The following is a 16348-nucleotide window of genomic DNA, read 5'->3' as shown; positions in this document are numbered from 1 at the left end:
AACTTCATCGTCAGATCTGGATACACAGAGTAGATGCGTAGAGGGGAATGTGCAAAAAGAAAACAGATCTGGTGCACCAGATCTGGAAATACTAGGCGAAAGGGAAAGATGAATCGTGGGTCGTTTTTGTGAATCGTCGGTCGTTTCTCATGAACGAGTGAATCAACTACAGTGATTCAAGTGAAATAGAATTTCCCCCTTTTTTTTTAACACACAGGGTTTACGTGAACAATGATTCACGTGAATATCAGACCCACGTGAGACGTGAATTCACCAGAAAGGAGTTAGAAAAGAGATGAAGAAACGAGAGATAGAAAGAAGTAAAAAAACTAAAGAGTAGAAGACAAGAGACGAAGGAGTCCTCAAACCTCTGGTCGGTCGGTTGCACCTTTCGGAAGCCTCTTCAACCCTTAGATGGATCTCGGCTTTGATACCATGTTAGAATCTTCTCTATGTTATAATCTTCTCTGGAACCTGTGTTGAGAAAAGAGAGGGAATAGAAGAAGAAGGGGTTGCGGCTGTCACGATTTCAATCACAAAAATCGTGACCTAAAAGATGTATTAATATGTTTGAGTGTACAGTATGGGTCTGGGTCTGGTATAATATCCAGACCCGGAATGAAATAAAACTATACAAAGCTATACATAAAGGCTATACATAAATGGACTCGGTTGGACTCAGGTCTGGTATAATATCCAGACCCTAAACACACTTTTTCAATTACTATGTGATCAGGGTGATGTTATGCCATTACCTATACCCCCTCTTCATTTGGAGTCAATTCCTACAAGCTTTCCTACCTCTCACACTCAGTCATGGTATCATGATCCCCCTCTGGTATATGCCCGTAGATCTCCTCTGGAATCAGAACCTACGCTACCTTCTTCCTCAAAAGTAAGCCCTTCAGCCATGACTGAAGCTTCTATTGTGGATGATAATTTGCCAATCGCTATCAGGAAAGGTAAAAGGCAATGCACCTTACATCCCATTTCTAAGTTTGTTACAGATGCGAGACTTGGGAGTCACATGAAGAAGTTCATCATAGCTCTATCTGCTGAATCTCTACCACTGAATCACCATCATGCAGTCTTAGACTCCAAATGGAAGGTTGCTATGCAAGATGAGATGGATGCCTTAGTTTCACGAAATACCAGGGAATTGGTTACTCCACCTGTTGATGCAAATATTGTTGGGTGTAAGTGGGTCTACACCATTAAGTACAATTCGAATGACACAATTGAACGGTACAAAGCCAGATTGGTGGCAAAAGGGTACACACAGACGTATGGGGTAGACTTCTTTTAAACCTTTTCTCCTATGGCACGTCTTGGCACTATTCGGCTGGTCATATCAGTGGTTGTCCATAATGGATGGAACCTATGCCAGTTGGATGTGAAGAATGCTTTTTGTATGGTGATTTTCCTGAGACTGTGTATATGCAGCAACCTCTGGGTTTCGAGGTTCAGGGGAAGTGTTACCAGGTGTGCAAGTTAAAGAAAGCGATATATGGTCTAAAGCAAAGTCCACATGCGTGGTTTCAAAAGTTGTTTGAGAGTGTGTCTGCATTTGGTTTTAACAGGTCGGAATCAGACCACTCATTATTTGTTAAGAAAACTCCCACAGGGATAGTGGTTATGGTTGTCTACAAGGATGATATTATACTCACAGGAAGCAATAACAAGGATATCTCAGATACCAAAGCTCATCTACAGAAGCACTTCGTTACCAAAGATCTTGGTCCTCTTAGATACTTCTTGGGTATAGAGGTGGCTCGAAACCGTGAAGGGTTAGTCCTATCACAGAGGAAGTATGTACTTGATTTGTTACGGGAAACAAGAATGTTAGGAGCCAAACCTGCCAACATTCCAATGGATCCTAAACTTCACATGTTTGAAGAAGCAGAACTTGTTGACAGTAGAAGTTTAAGGTCTCTGGTTGGTAAACTCTTGTATGTTACAGTGACAAGACCAAATATTTCCCTAGTCGTGAGCAAGATTAGCCAGTTCATGGATAAACCAATTCAAGTACATTGGCAGGCTGCAATGATGATTCTCAGGTACTTGAAGTCTTCTCCAGGTAAAGGACTACTATACAAATCAAGCTTCTCTCTTGATATAGTTGCCTATTCGGATGCTGACTATGCAGGAGACATTAGTGATAGAAAGTCCACTACGGGGTTTTGTGTGTTTATAGGCAAAAATTTAATAAGCTGGAGAAGCAAAAAACAGACCGTAGTATCCCGATCGAGTGCTGAGTCAGAATATAGAGCCATGGCTTAAACTGCAGTCGAAATGATATGGGTTAGATCACTTCTCAGAGATCTACATGTACAAACCTCAATGCCAATGGTGATGAGATGTGATAACAGAGCAGCCACCTATATTGAAAAAAACCCAGTGTTTCACGAGAGGACGAAACACATTGAAGTTGATTGTCACTACATAAGAGATCTAGTACAGACAGGACAAATCTCAAATTGTCATGTTGCTTTAGAGGATCAAGTTGCTGATGTGTTTACTAAACCTCTTGCTAGTGTGGGCTTCCTTAGATGTTGTGACAAGTTGAGCATGATAGATATATATGCTCCAGCTTGAGGGGAAGTGTTAAAAAGGAAAAAGGGAATATCTTTTCAGTTTGATTAGTAGTACGTAATTTGTGGAAAATAGATGGAGTACTTTTGTAACTTATTAACTAATTCCTTTAAGAAGGGATTAGGGCTTAATGCTTAATAACGATTACTCTCTCTCTCTCTGTTATTGTTTTGCCAGGAACCCAGCCGACGTCAACAACCTTATTTTTCTCAACCTCCATAAGAGGTACCTCCTTTCTCACCTTTTACTTTGGTAAGGATTAATTTGGGTTTTGGATCGGTTCCATCCACTAATCCCCACAACCATTTTTCTCATATAAGGTGCTTCATAATTGAAGCCCATGTTACATAATTTGAATCATTGAGCTTAATAGGTTTTATGGTGACATTTTCATTGTTATTAATTTTTACAAGGGTAAAAGAAATAATAGAGAAAGAGGAAAAAGAACAGGAAAAGGGTTGCAAGGCAGCTTCAACACTTTCAAATTTGGAGTGGCATGCTTCTCAATGTTCCGAAAACAATTTCAGCTTGATCCCCACACTCCGATACCATGTAAGGAAACGAGTTCCTCCGAAGATGTTCACTAAATCACCAAAAGTGGACACACAAAAGAGTTCTACCAAAATATCAAAATGAACACACAAAGAACCATAAATAGGTTCATTTACAAATATCCACAAAGGGGAACAAGAACAAAAAGATAAAAAATAAATGTTTTTATTGATCTCAACACATGCAAGAAGCATACATTTGAAGTGGGGCTTGGCCCCATATATATACACAAGAGAAGAGGGCCATAGGGAGTCATTGGGACCCCAACGGTTCCCTATGTTGACTAGTCAACAAGTGTTGACTAGCGCAAATGCAACAAAAAAAAAAGGAAAAAACCTAACAAGAAAATTCCTAGTTACATTACATATTTATATATATGTACATTTACATTTTTTAACAGTAGCTATTTTTTGTTACAATATGAAGTCTTAGGAGATATTACGCAATTTACCTTATGATAATGTGACATGATACCTCAATTGTGGTAAGGCCAGTTTGATATGGTTTGTCTGGTATAAGGATGTACACAATTAGATTAGACAAGATAGAAGAGATATCAACAACAAAAAAAATTTAACCTTTAAAGCTTCAACTACTTTTTTCTGTCACTACTTTGTATTTCTTTAGCCTTCAAAAATAATCATTATAGTAAGTTGTAATGCATGACTAATTAAGGTTGCAAATATGGACACATTGGATCCACAGGAACCACATGATCATTCCATCAAATACAATGCCGATAAACTGAACAGCTTAATGAACACACAGTGACCTGAACATACTCAGTTTGCAACAAGACTAAAGAGAAAAGAATGCAAATAACATGTTTGGTACCAGTAACAAACATTATTAATTTTGCAAGAACACTTTTCTAGGTCTCTACTCACTTCATTTGTTGCTTGGATTTGTTCAGTGGCCAATGCCAATGATTTGTGGAGCAAGACAGAATCAAAATTACCAATAAGAATGTTGAACTTTTTTTACTTAGTTTTTCTTATCTTATTGTTACGAAACATCATTTTTTTCTAAAGATGGAGGTAATTAAATCACAATACAATTAATTATACATAACATAGATCAAAGGCTGGAAGCAGGTAAGTCGCCCTACATCATCAGTTATCAGGTGAACCTCAAGAATAACAAAAGGAGTCTCAAAATTCAAACAAGCAACTACCATAGCAAAATTTGTCTGCAATAATTGTTTAGCAGCCATGCCTACCCACTTTAATGTGGCAAACTATGTCGCCCAAAAGGTGCCTAGGGAACATATTTACCTGCATCACTAGTATCCCTTTACTAGGAGGATGTAGAAACTTTAACTCAAGTACTAAGAAACACACACAATAATGTATCATGTAAAATAATTCATGGATTCAAAATGAAGTGATAAATTTCATGTGATATCATGAAAGATATGGAACTATGTCACCAACTGAGTTCACCTAATCTCCTTCCCGAAGAAAACAAAGGACTTTGAAAACATTAAAGTTTCAGCACTTAAAGATTCATTGTATAATTTTATTAATAGAAATAGCAATGAACAATTATGAGCAATGTTGTAAGTATCGTACGATACGCTATGATACGTATTGTAGCGCATCGTATCTATGGGGTGTTCCGATACAATACACACCAGTATCTCGATACGGATGTGTATCTTATGATACGCCCCTGTATCTTACGATAAACTCCGATACGGGGCGTATCTTAAGCTACGCTATAAATGCAGTTTAAATGCACTTATTTCAAAAAAAATCGAAAACATATAAGGCCCCTTGGGGTTAGTTCATATTCATCCCTAAAGAGAGCTTAAGAGTGATTTAAAGAGATTTTTGTCCAAAAAAAAAAGATGATGTTGATGATAGTATGATACTCAATGATTGACGTTATCTAATTCATTTTTGTTTGAAATTTAAAAAAAAAAACTAGTTATGTAAAATTTTTAAGCATTAAAAAATACTTGTGTTTTCTTATATAAACACACATTATTATAAATCTTGTGACTTATTAGCTTAGATTTGTTATTTAATATGCATATTATTTCATAGTTTGCATTTTTCTTGTGAGATATGCATGCAATTTATAACATATTATCGCGATTATTTAATGTCCGATGTCTCATGCATGCCATTCATAGCACACTTAAGCAATTCATCATTGTTTGATGATGTCTTGTGCAGCTCATAGAGACATAAATGCTTCATACGTGGTTTTATGGTCGTATTTTGTGCAATTCATCGATGTTTCATGTGTTATGATTTTTTTAGATTTTTTTCTGATTTTTCTTGATTTTTTGGATTTTTTAGAAAATTTATTAAAAATTTGTGATTTTTTACGATACGATACAACCTTGATTCTGAGGTTTAAAATAAATAACCACTAGTCAGCAGGCTTGATTGAACAACCCAAGTTGCATTTGAATTGCAGGGCGTGCTCATAATTCTCACCTAGTAGGGGCATGTAAGCACACACACACAGACACGCAAAACAATAACACTTATATGCTTCATCAATAGTTGACGGAATTTATTTATTTGAACACTACTTCTCATGATGTTCTACCTGTATTCAGTTTCCAGACCATCATGCTCATGTATATGCATTAATTTGTTTGTTCTTCAAGCCAAAGCATGGTATAAGTGAAACCATACCAAGTTTGATCAATTTGAAAATTTAACTACTTATGGTTCCACTTCCATGGCATGGAATAGTAAGATTCCACGGGTTATTGAATGGCTTAAAGTTTAAGACCACTCCACACCATTCTAGAATCATAGCCAATGACAGGGTGGGTGTAGCACTACCTAGCCAAAGTTAACATACGATAGTTGCTCACCAGTATGTTCTCCATTAACATTAAAAAGAAAAATCCATTCAAGAGTTATGATACATGTTTTCTCCAGTTTGTCATTCATAAAATGAGTGAACTTTGACAGCTACAAGGATAGAATTTTACTACAATATAGCACTACAGTTAAAAAACTTGAGAACAAAATAGTAATTAACAGTAAAAAAATGGGAAGAAAATAGTAGTTAACAAGGACATTGATAGACCTGCAGGCACAGCCCACTTATACAACTGCAATGCTGGTTCAAGAGCTTTACTGAGCCATGCAAGTTCCATTTTCCACTTTTTCTCAGTTAGCTCGTCTACATCAAATTTTGGCTGATGAGCTTCCAGTTCACTGAGCTGTGGTTTTACAGAATGGTGATCACCATTGTTTAAGTCTTCCGAGTTTCCCACTGCTGCTTTCTCTGCTTTAGACCACTGCGTATGATGTTGGGTAAGAATACTAGATACAAACACTTGATAAGTTTCCCACTGTTTCCTCATGTGGTTAAAACTATGTTCTGCAGCAAAACAATGTCACTTCATTAACATTTAAAGAGAACGCAAAATGACAATTAACAAGGAAAACAAGAAATAAGATTTTGATTATTAAGCATACAAAATAATATACCATGAAGATTGTTAAAAATAAAATTGTATCCAAATACCCAATAAGGGTATTTTTGTCTTTTATCATATAGTACAGTCCACTAGGAACTGAAATGTAATTTAACATTATAATAAATAAATAAACTGCCATACAGCTTAGGCACAACAGTCAAAAATATGACTGTTGTGCACAAAAGTAAAAAATATGACTGTTGTGCAGCAGTCCAATTGGACTGCCACCCAACAGTCATAATAATGACTGTTGGAAGGCAGTCCAAAGAGCTGGACTGCCCCCCATGTGTTGGAGTGAGGCTCTATAAATAGAGCCTCACTCCCTTGTTATTCTTCAATGCTTTTAGAAGCATTTGAGGGTTTTCTCTAGAGTTTTTTCCCATCTTATAGGCTTGTATGCCTCTTGTGCTGTTTGGTATTTTTATCTCTTTTGAGATTGTATTTGGTCCATTAGTGACCAACTTTAAGTGAGTTTATTAAAGCCCTTAGTTGGCATTGTGTTTGTTTCCCTATTGTTCTATTGTACCTTGTTTCATTACATGGTATCAAAGCGAGGTTCTTGAAAGAAGGAGAATCTCGTGAAGGAAGTGTTCTTCGATCATTGATCATTCCCTATCTCCTTTAGTCTAAACTCAAGTATTCATTATGGGAGAAAGAGAGTTCGCCACCGTCATCACCTACAAACTCAATGAAAACAACTACTTGATGTGGGCGACGGCTATGGAGAATCATATCAAAGGAAAAAAATTGTGGAGTTTTGTTAGTGGTTCTACTAGTGAACCATAACTCAAATTGACTAGAAGAGAAGGAGATCAAGTCAAAGCCTTGTCCGAAGAAGAAAAAGAAAAAGCCTTGGAAGAATTCCAAAATAAATTGGAAGATTGGGAGGCAAGCAATGCACAAATACTCTCATGGTTTATGAATACCATGAAGTTCAAGATCGCCACCAATATCATTAAATTCAAGAAGGCATGCGACGCATGGAGCTTTCTAAGAAGTACTTTTATCCAAAAGGATATGGCTAGACTTTATTATCTCCAAGATAAGGTATGTAATTCAAAACAAGGAGATAAAAGTGTAAGAGATTTTTACGGTATTTTATCTCCTATTTGGGATGAATTAGCCATGTTGGAACCAAAATGGGAAGGTTCGGTTATTGATATGAGAAGAACCCAAATCGAAAGAGAAAATCTTTTCTCCTTTCTTTATGGCCTTCGACTGGAATTTGAGCAAGTAAGATCTTCCTTACTTCATAGGACCACTTCTCCTTCTATAAGTGAGACCCTTGCTCAAATTTGTCAAGAAGAAACAAGACTTGGAATGCACAAGTCTAATGATGAGGTCCTTGCCATGGCACGGCCCGGAAATTTTGTGAAAACATATAAACCACCTGACTTTGAGAAGAAGTTCAATGGAGAAGGACACAATGGAGGAGGATACAAAGGAAAAATGATTTGTCATCATTGTAAGGAACCCGGACATATAAGACCGGAATGTCCCAAATTTAAAAAGGTGGCCGCCTTAAGTGAAGAACCTCAAGAATCAAGAAAAGGGGGCAGCTTCAATGAATTAAATCTTGCTCAAATAGCAGAAGCCGTCTCACAACTTCTTAAGGCTGCACCTTCTACATCCGGAGCTGCCATCTCTTCCTCGTCTCCTCCAGGTAAGACCTCTTGGATTCTAGACTCGGGTGCTTCTTTCCACATGACTCATAATGAGCCTCTATTATCTGATTGCACTAAATCATATTTTTCATGTGTGTCAACTGCCGATGGTACCTCTTTAAAAGTCAAAAGCTTAGAAAACCTTGATGATATTTCAAAAAAATTCTTTGTTCCAAAAGTGAGAGTCATTCCCAAACTGGATTTGAATCTTTTTTCGGTCTCTCAAATTGTTGACTATGGTTGTAAAGTATTCTTCTCATCTAAGGCGTGTTGGGTGCAGGATCTCCAGTCAGGGAAGCTGATTGGGCAAGGTCATAGACGAGGAGACCTTTACTACATGGATTTCCTGTGTTTACCAAAATACTCGTTTTGTAATCATGTCAAAGACATTAATATAGATCTTTGGCATAAAAGATTAGGACACCCAAGTATATCCAAATTATCTCTTTTTCCATTTTTTGGAAAAATTTTGTAAAGATAAAAATTTTGCATGTGAAGATTGTATACTTGAAAAAATGCAAATGATACCTTTTGGGTCTAGAATCTCTGTGACACATAAAATTTTTGAATTAGTGCATTCGAATGTGTAGGGTCCCGCTCCTGTTATGTCAAAAGGTGGTTATTCGTACTATGTTACATTTATAGATGATTTTAGTAGACATACTTGGATTTACTTTCTAAAACTCAAATCCGAAGTTTTTTCATGTTTTAAAAACTTTCATAATCTAGTTAAAAAACAATTTAAAACAAATATTAAAGTCTTCCGCTTCGACTCTGGGGGAGAGTTTCTTTCAAATGAATTTCAATTATATCTAAAAAATCATGGAATTGTGCATAAAAAATCATGCCCTAGGACACCTCAACAAAATGGGATTTCTGAAAGAAAACATCGTCATATCATTGAAACTACTAGAACCCTACTTATTTCAAAAGAAATTCCAAAGCAATTTTGGGCTGAAGCTGCCCTAACCGCAGTCTATCTGATAAATAGAATGCCTTCTCAAACTTTGGAAAACAAGTCTCCTATTGAAAAACTCTTTAAAATTTCTCCTGATTTAAAAAGGCTAAGGGTATTTGGTTGTAAATGCTTCGTGCTTCTTGAAAAATATAGCAAACTCTCTCCTAAAGCCATAAAATGTGTCTTTCTTGGTTATGCTGATAATAAAAAAGGATATCGATGTTATGATAAAACAAATGATAAACTCTATGTTTCTAGAAATGTTACCTTTGGATTTGATTTTGAAGTTCCTAAGAAAGAATCCGAGTATGCTTTCTTATTTGATTTGTTACCCAATAAAGGTATTAGTAATGATATTGAAACCTTCGAGTCTATTAATGACTCAAGTAGTGAACCATCTCAAGATCTTCTTCAATACTCTAGACGAAATACTGGGGAGCATCCATGTGCCCTTGACAGATATAATCAATTAACAAATACTGAAGAAACTAGTGTTAGAAGGTCAGAACGAACACATAGGCCTCCAAGTAGGTTTGTCTCATATGAATCCTTCTTACCAAACTACAGGGGCATGTCTTCTAGCCATTCATTCCTATCATGAACCATCCAACTATAACGAGGCCAAAAATATAAACGAATGGGTTGAAGCCATGAAAATTGAATTAGATGCATTACACAAGGCTCACACTTGGGCAATTCAACCTCTTCCTATCGGAAAAAAGACAATAGGGTGTAGATGGGTGTTTAAAATTAAAACAAAAAGTGACGGGTCTCTTGAGAGATATAAAGCAAGACTTGTTGCAAAAGGATATTCTCAAGAATATGGTATAGATTATGAAGAAACCTTTGCCCCAGTAGCTCGTATGACTACAGTTAGAACTCTAGTTGTTATAGCATCCATTCGAAAATGACTGATATATCAGTTAGATGTTAAAAATGCATTTTTGAACGGAAACTTAAATGAAGAAGTATATATGGATCCTCCCCCTGGTCTGTCTATTGAAAAAGGCATGGTCCTTTGTCTTCAAAAAGCCCTATACGGGCTTAAACAAGCCCCTAAAGCATGGTATGATCTGTTCAGTGGTACGATATTAAAACTTGGATTTAAATCTTGTTACACTAACACTGCTCTTTTTGTGAGATCTACAGATACCTCATTGATCATTCTTCTTTTGTATGTTGATGATATGATCATCACAGGGAATGATCAAAAAAAAATTGAAGATATTAAAATTTTGCTTAAAAAATCTTTTGATATGACTGATCTTGGTTTTTTGAGATACTTTTTAGGAATTGAAGTAGCCTACTCACCAAGAGGATATATTTTATCTCAAATCAAGTTTGCAGCTGATATTGTTGAGCGTTCAGGAATCACGGACACAAAATATGTTGATACTCCTGAAGTAATAAATGCGAAAATGTGAGCTGAAGATGGAGTATTATTAGATGATCCAACCCCTTATCGACAACTTATTGGATCGTTGATGTACCTGTCCATTACAAGGCCAGATATTGCACATGCCGTAGATTCTGCAAGTCAATTTCAACATGCGCCCACAACCGTCCACATGAGTGCAGTATTAAGAATAGTTCGATATATCAAGAAAACTATATCTAAAGGACTATTCTTATCCTCTTCCTCATCTTTAAGTCTTATTTCTTACACTGATTCTGACTGGGGAGGAGATCCCAATAACCGTCACTCAACTACTGGCTTTTGTGTGCTTTTAGGTGATTCTCTCATTTCTTGGCGATGCAAAAAACAACAGAAAGTGTCTTTATCCTCTACGAAAGCTGAGTACAGGGCAATGGCTACCACAACCACTGAAGTTGTGTGGATGAGAGCACTACTTTCCGATATGGGTGTTGATGTCTCAGAACCTTCAAAGCTATGCTGTGATAATAAAAGTGCCATCTATATAGCCAGCAATCACACATTTCACGAGCGAACAAAACACATTGAGATGGATTGTCACTATGTTCGCGAAGAATATTTGAAGGGGACCATTACATTGCCATATGTCTAGTCCGAATTTCAGATTGCAGACTTCTTCACCAAAGCTCTTCCACTACCTCAATTTTTGTATCTTCTTAGCAAACTTTCGGTGATTTCCCCATAAGTTTGAGGAGGAGTGTTAAAAATAAAATTGTATCCAAATACCCAATAAGGGTATTTTTGTCTTTTATCATATAGTACAGTCCACTAGGAACTGAAATGTAATTTAACATTATAATAAATAAATAAACTGCCATACAGCTTAGGCACAACAGTCATATTTATGACTGTTGTGCACAACAGTCAAAAATATGGCTATTGTGCACAACAGTAAAAAATATGACTGTTGGGCAGTAGTCCAACTAGACGTTGGACTGCCACCCAACAATCAGAATAATGACTGTTGGAAGGCAGTCCAAAGAGCTGGACTGCCTCCCATGTGTTGGAGTGAGGCTCTATAAATAGAGCCTCACTCTCTTGTTATTCTTCAATGCTTTTAGAAGCATTTGAGGGTTTTCTCTAGAGTTTTTTCCCATCTTATAGGCTTGTATGCCTCTTGTGTTGTTTGGTATTTTTATCTCTTATGAGATTGTATTTGGTCCATTAGTGACCAACTTTAAGTGAGTTTATTAAAGCCCTTTGTTGGCATTGTGTTTGTTTCCCTATTGTTCTATTGTACCTTGTTTCATTACAAAGATGTAGAATAGATTATCATTAAAGAACCCTGGAATATAAAACAATGAAAAACTCTGCAGTCTATAAAATGATCAAACCATTCGGAACATTATTCTCGTTCACATCAACAACCAGCTGCAACTTGCAACTGACAGCATCAGTAAGTCCTGTCAAGTTGGATTTGTCACAGAAAAGCTTGTTCTGGTTCATCTAAGAAGTGGCCACCAACATATATATTACGTGATATGTAATGGATCCAATCCAATAATCTATAATATGTGGGTATTTTATTGTATTTATTATATTTTTCTGTCCCCATTGTAGTCATTGTAAATTCATTATAACTGCTTCCAATAAATAATGTCGCATATTCACCATGATCTCCCACATTGGGAATCATGTACATTCAGTCCCATAACAGCAGTCTTCTCTCTATTGTTTAGTGGTTTTGGTGATTCATACTAGGGGTTTGATATTTCCTTAGAATATAATGGTTGCAGATGTTTGATTTGGAGCATCAATGGGAGACTTAGGTGTAGCAGTAAGAAGGTCAATCAACCAAGCAAGCAAATGCTATGGCAATAGCATTCTATTGTACTTTTATAGGATCGTGCATAACACTGTTTAAGACATCCAAGCCACAATAAACATGCAATTTGGAGTGCAGAATAATGTGAGCTATAATAAAAAGATAACATTAAAATTTGTAACAGCCCAACAAACGGTAGATCTCCGTGAAATCAGATGTAATTTACATATAGTGAATTCACTAGAAAGAATCCATCAGTAACGACTGCAAAGGGGGTAAATGCTGACCTATCCGTCAGAATTATGACATATTTTTCTTGTCAAATCAATGCTTCACTCGTGTCAAAGGCAAATCTAGAATCAATCATGAGCTAGAAAAAAGAAAACTACAAATAGGTTTCCACAATTTATCAAGGTCTAGAAACCAGGCAAAAGACAGCCTGAATTGCCCACTACTAACCCAAGCCAGTGCATGGTCTTGGCTTCAGCAAGATTCATCCAAGAAGTCAGACAAGTAAATGAGTCAAATAGAAGCACATTTCTAATGAAATTGGCTCATTTTGCTTGGAGGATAACAAATATATTTGCATGTCAGATGATGACAATGATCAAATACAACAGCAAGGAATATTAGGCAGCTCTCCGAGAGCTAATCCAGGATCCTTTCTTAAGATCGTTCCAATGCACCATTGGGTGAAGCAAATTGAACTCAAATCAGTGTTAGATAATAACTCTAGACAAAATTATGACTGTTAGGTTTTTCCTTTCACCATTCAAATTCCATTTAATATAACCAATATCAATGAGCTTAAAGTCATTCCCATTTTTCAGAGATTTTAGGAAGATTATTAAAGGAATGAAGAAGAATGATGAGAAATATCAGGAGCATACGACATCATGATCAGATATTGCTCACACAATCATGAAAAATGATTGGAAATTCCTACTAAAAGAACATTGACAAATTTCTTGGTTCATTTCCTTAGAGGGTTATATTTGATCAAATTAGTGCATGAATCAAACTTAGTAGAGTACAAAGATAATCTACTTATATTGTTCAACTAGATGATAAAAAGTGTAGGCATCGAAAATTTTGTTTAGGTACTATATTAATATGTTTCTTCATAGTAGTAATTTGCATGCTTTACTGATCACTTGTTTTACTCGTTTGTAAAGTTGTTCATTCTTATATAAATGTATTTTCAAATTTTGATTTTCTTTATGATTTTTTTTGACAAATAAATGTTGATAATACAGCTAACTATTAAGAAACTGAAAATTGCTGAAGGAAAATATAAAAACCTTATTTGAACCTCCAGAGCAGCACATTGTATAGATTTGATGCTTGAGGATGTTAGAGAAGTTAAAGGCATGGCAACATGTATGGAGAAAGAAAATAAGGTTGCCCAGTTTATATAGGTAGACTTCTATGTCACCTGGGTACAGATACTGGTGCAGGTATGGGTACGGAGGGTACGACACGGCAATTCCAAAAAATGTGGGTACGGGGACACGGCTATATATATATATATATATATATATCACATAAATACAAAATAAGATCAATATAATCTAAATATATATGCTATGTTTAAAATATATATTATATACTGAAAATATGAAGTTAAAAACTGAAAATATAATTATAAATTGAATACAAACTTGTATGTATGGAGGGTAAAATGGCATGTCCGGGTGTTGACACGGGGATACGCATGTCGACATGGGTACGGAGGGCAAAATGGAGTGTCCGGGTACCATAGGTAGACTTACATGATGGTTGTTCAAAGTCTGTAGTGTGCAGTTTCTCTCTGAAATTTATCAGGTGATGGTTGTTAGAATCACTAAGAAAGAAGAGGGAGAGGAGCTAAGGTTAGAAGAGGTTCAAGGAAAGAGAGAACAAAAGATGTTCATTCTATTCAATATTGTGTGTGAGGAGCACACACTTACATAAAGGGCCAACCCCCTTAGAGTACATCAAAAGAAAAGACTTAAAAAGTCTAATATACCCCCCTTCTTTATAGGGTATGTACATAATGATCTAATAAAGTTACTTTACACATATTTATGCTACACTATATTACATAGACTTTAAATACTCCCCTTCAAACTTGGAAGGATGTAAAGGAATGATTCCAAGTTTGGTAAGAAAATAAATGAAATGCAAAGGAGAAAGACTTTTTGTAAACACATTTGTTATCTGATTCTTTGAGCTGACATGCTCCAAAGCTATAATCTCATCTTCATAAGCTCTTGTATAATGACAATCTATTTTAATATGCTTTGTGCGCTCATGAAACTCTGGATTCTTGACAATATGAATAGCACTCATGTTGTCACAATATAGCTAAATTTTCTTTTTATATGAAATTTCAACTCTTTCATGAGATCAAGGAGCTTCCAAGAAAAATACAAAACCTTGTAATGAAAAAACGATCTCTAGTGGAGCCTCCAAAATCAGCATCACAGAAGGCTCTCAACTCTTTGCCAAACAAAGACGAGAAAAATATGCCATAGTGCATAGAATCTCTGACATACTTTATGATCTTGAGTACAGCTACCAAGTGAACTGATTTGGGAGCACTCATAAATTGACTCACTACATGAATTGCATGAGTTATATCTGGTCTGGATATAGTCAAATACATAAGGCTCCCAACTAACTACTTGTATACTAGAGGATCATCTAGCATCATCAGTTGCCCGCATCTTCAAGTTTGCATCCATGGGAGAATTTACTTGTTTTGAGTCATCTGACAATCTTCCTTTCATAACCAAATGTGTAGCATACTTATGTTGGGATAGGTACAGTCCTCTTGGAGAGTAGGCTATCTCAAGCCCAAAAAAATACTTCAAACACCCCAAATCTTTCATCTCAAACATATTGGCCAGCTTCTTTTTTATCTCTCCAATCTTCTTTACGTCATCTCTAGTGAAAATCATATCTACATAATGAAGCAATACACATTTTCCAAGAGCAAAGAAAGACACAAACAAAGTAGGATCATGATGACTTTGCTCAAAACCAAGTGACCTTACTATTGAACTGAACTTCTCAAACCAATCCTGAGGTGCTTGTTTGAGACAATATATAGCTCTGTGAAGCCTGCACACTCTGCCTTCTAGATCTGAGTATCTTTGTGGTAATTCCATATACACTTCATCTTGTAAATCCTCATTCAAGAATGCATTCTTGACATCTAACTACCAAAAATCACACAGTTGCATGGCAGCTACTCCTAGCAACGTATGAATTGTGGTCATATGAGCCACAAGAGCAAAAGTTTTTGCAAAATCAATTCCAAAACGATAACTATACCCCTTAGCTACCAATCTGGCTTTATACCTCTCCACTGACCCATTTGCCTTTGTCTTTACCTTGTACACCTATTTGTTACCAATAATATTTTTCTTTGGAAGATGTTTTACTAGTTCTCATGCCTAAATTTTTTTCAAGTGCATTCATTTCATCAACCATGACTCTTTGTCACTCCTCAATTCTTGCTTCCTCTGCATAGGACTCAGGCTTAACATAAGAATGTTTTAAGGCTAAGAAAGCATGACGATGAGGTGCAAAAGACTCATAGGATACAAAACGAGACAAAAGTATAAAGGGTCTAAAACTTTTATGTACCTGAGAAGACTTGGAAGAAGAATATGGTAACTCTAAGTTTTGTTGTTGTTGTCCCAGATCAGTTATCGCATAAATGAGATCAAGATTAGCCTCTTCACTTCCCTACTCTTCCACTTGATCTAAAAATGGAATTTCAATCACAACTTCATGTCTCCTTGAGTAAGTTTGACTAAACCTATCTTCTCTAGCCAGAAATTGCTCCACTTAACTCTCCATCTTTAAACACCCCAAATTTTCACTCACCTTCTTGACATCGCCCTCAATCGGCACATTTCAGTTCTCCAGAATCAATGAAGGG

General features: G+C 36.2%; 1 protein-coding gene across 1 annotated transcript in view; it reads right to left on the bottom strand.

The window, feature by feature from the left end:
- Window positions 1–16348, bottom strand: part of LOC149844967 (alpha/beta-Hydrolases superfamily protein) — a 57695-nt gene that overhangs the window by 23560 nt on the left and 17787 nt on the right. Inside the window, exon 2 of the mRNA XM_089995405.1 lies at window positions 6199–6495. Coding sequence (XP_089851531.1) covers window positions 6199–6495 — 297 coding nt within the window. The remainder of the gene's footprint in view (window positions 1–6198; window positions 6496–16348) is intronic.

This window comes from Nuphar pumila, chromosome 2 (assembly GCF_984573655.1).
Source record: "Nuphar pumila chromosome 2, dmNupPumi1.hap1.1, whole genome shotgun sequence".
In the NCBI taxonomy this organism is placed as follows: Eukaryota; Viridiplantae; Streptophyta; class Magnoliopsida; order Nymphaeales; family Nymphaeaceae; genus Nuphar; species Nuphar pumila.
The sequence above is the reverse complement of the archived record's forward strand: the minus strand, read 5'-3'. Positions and strand labels throughout refer to the sequence as shown.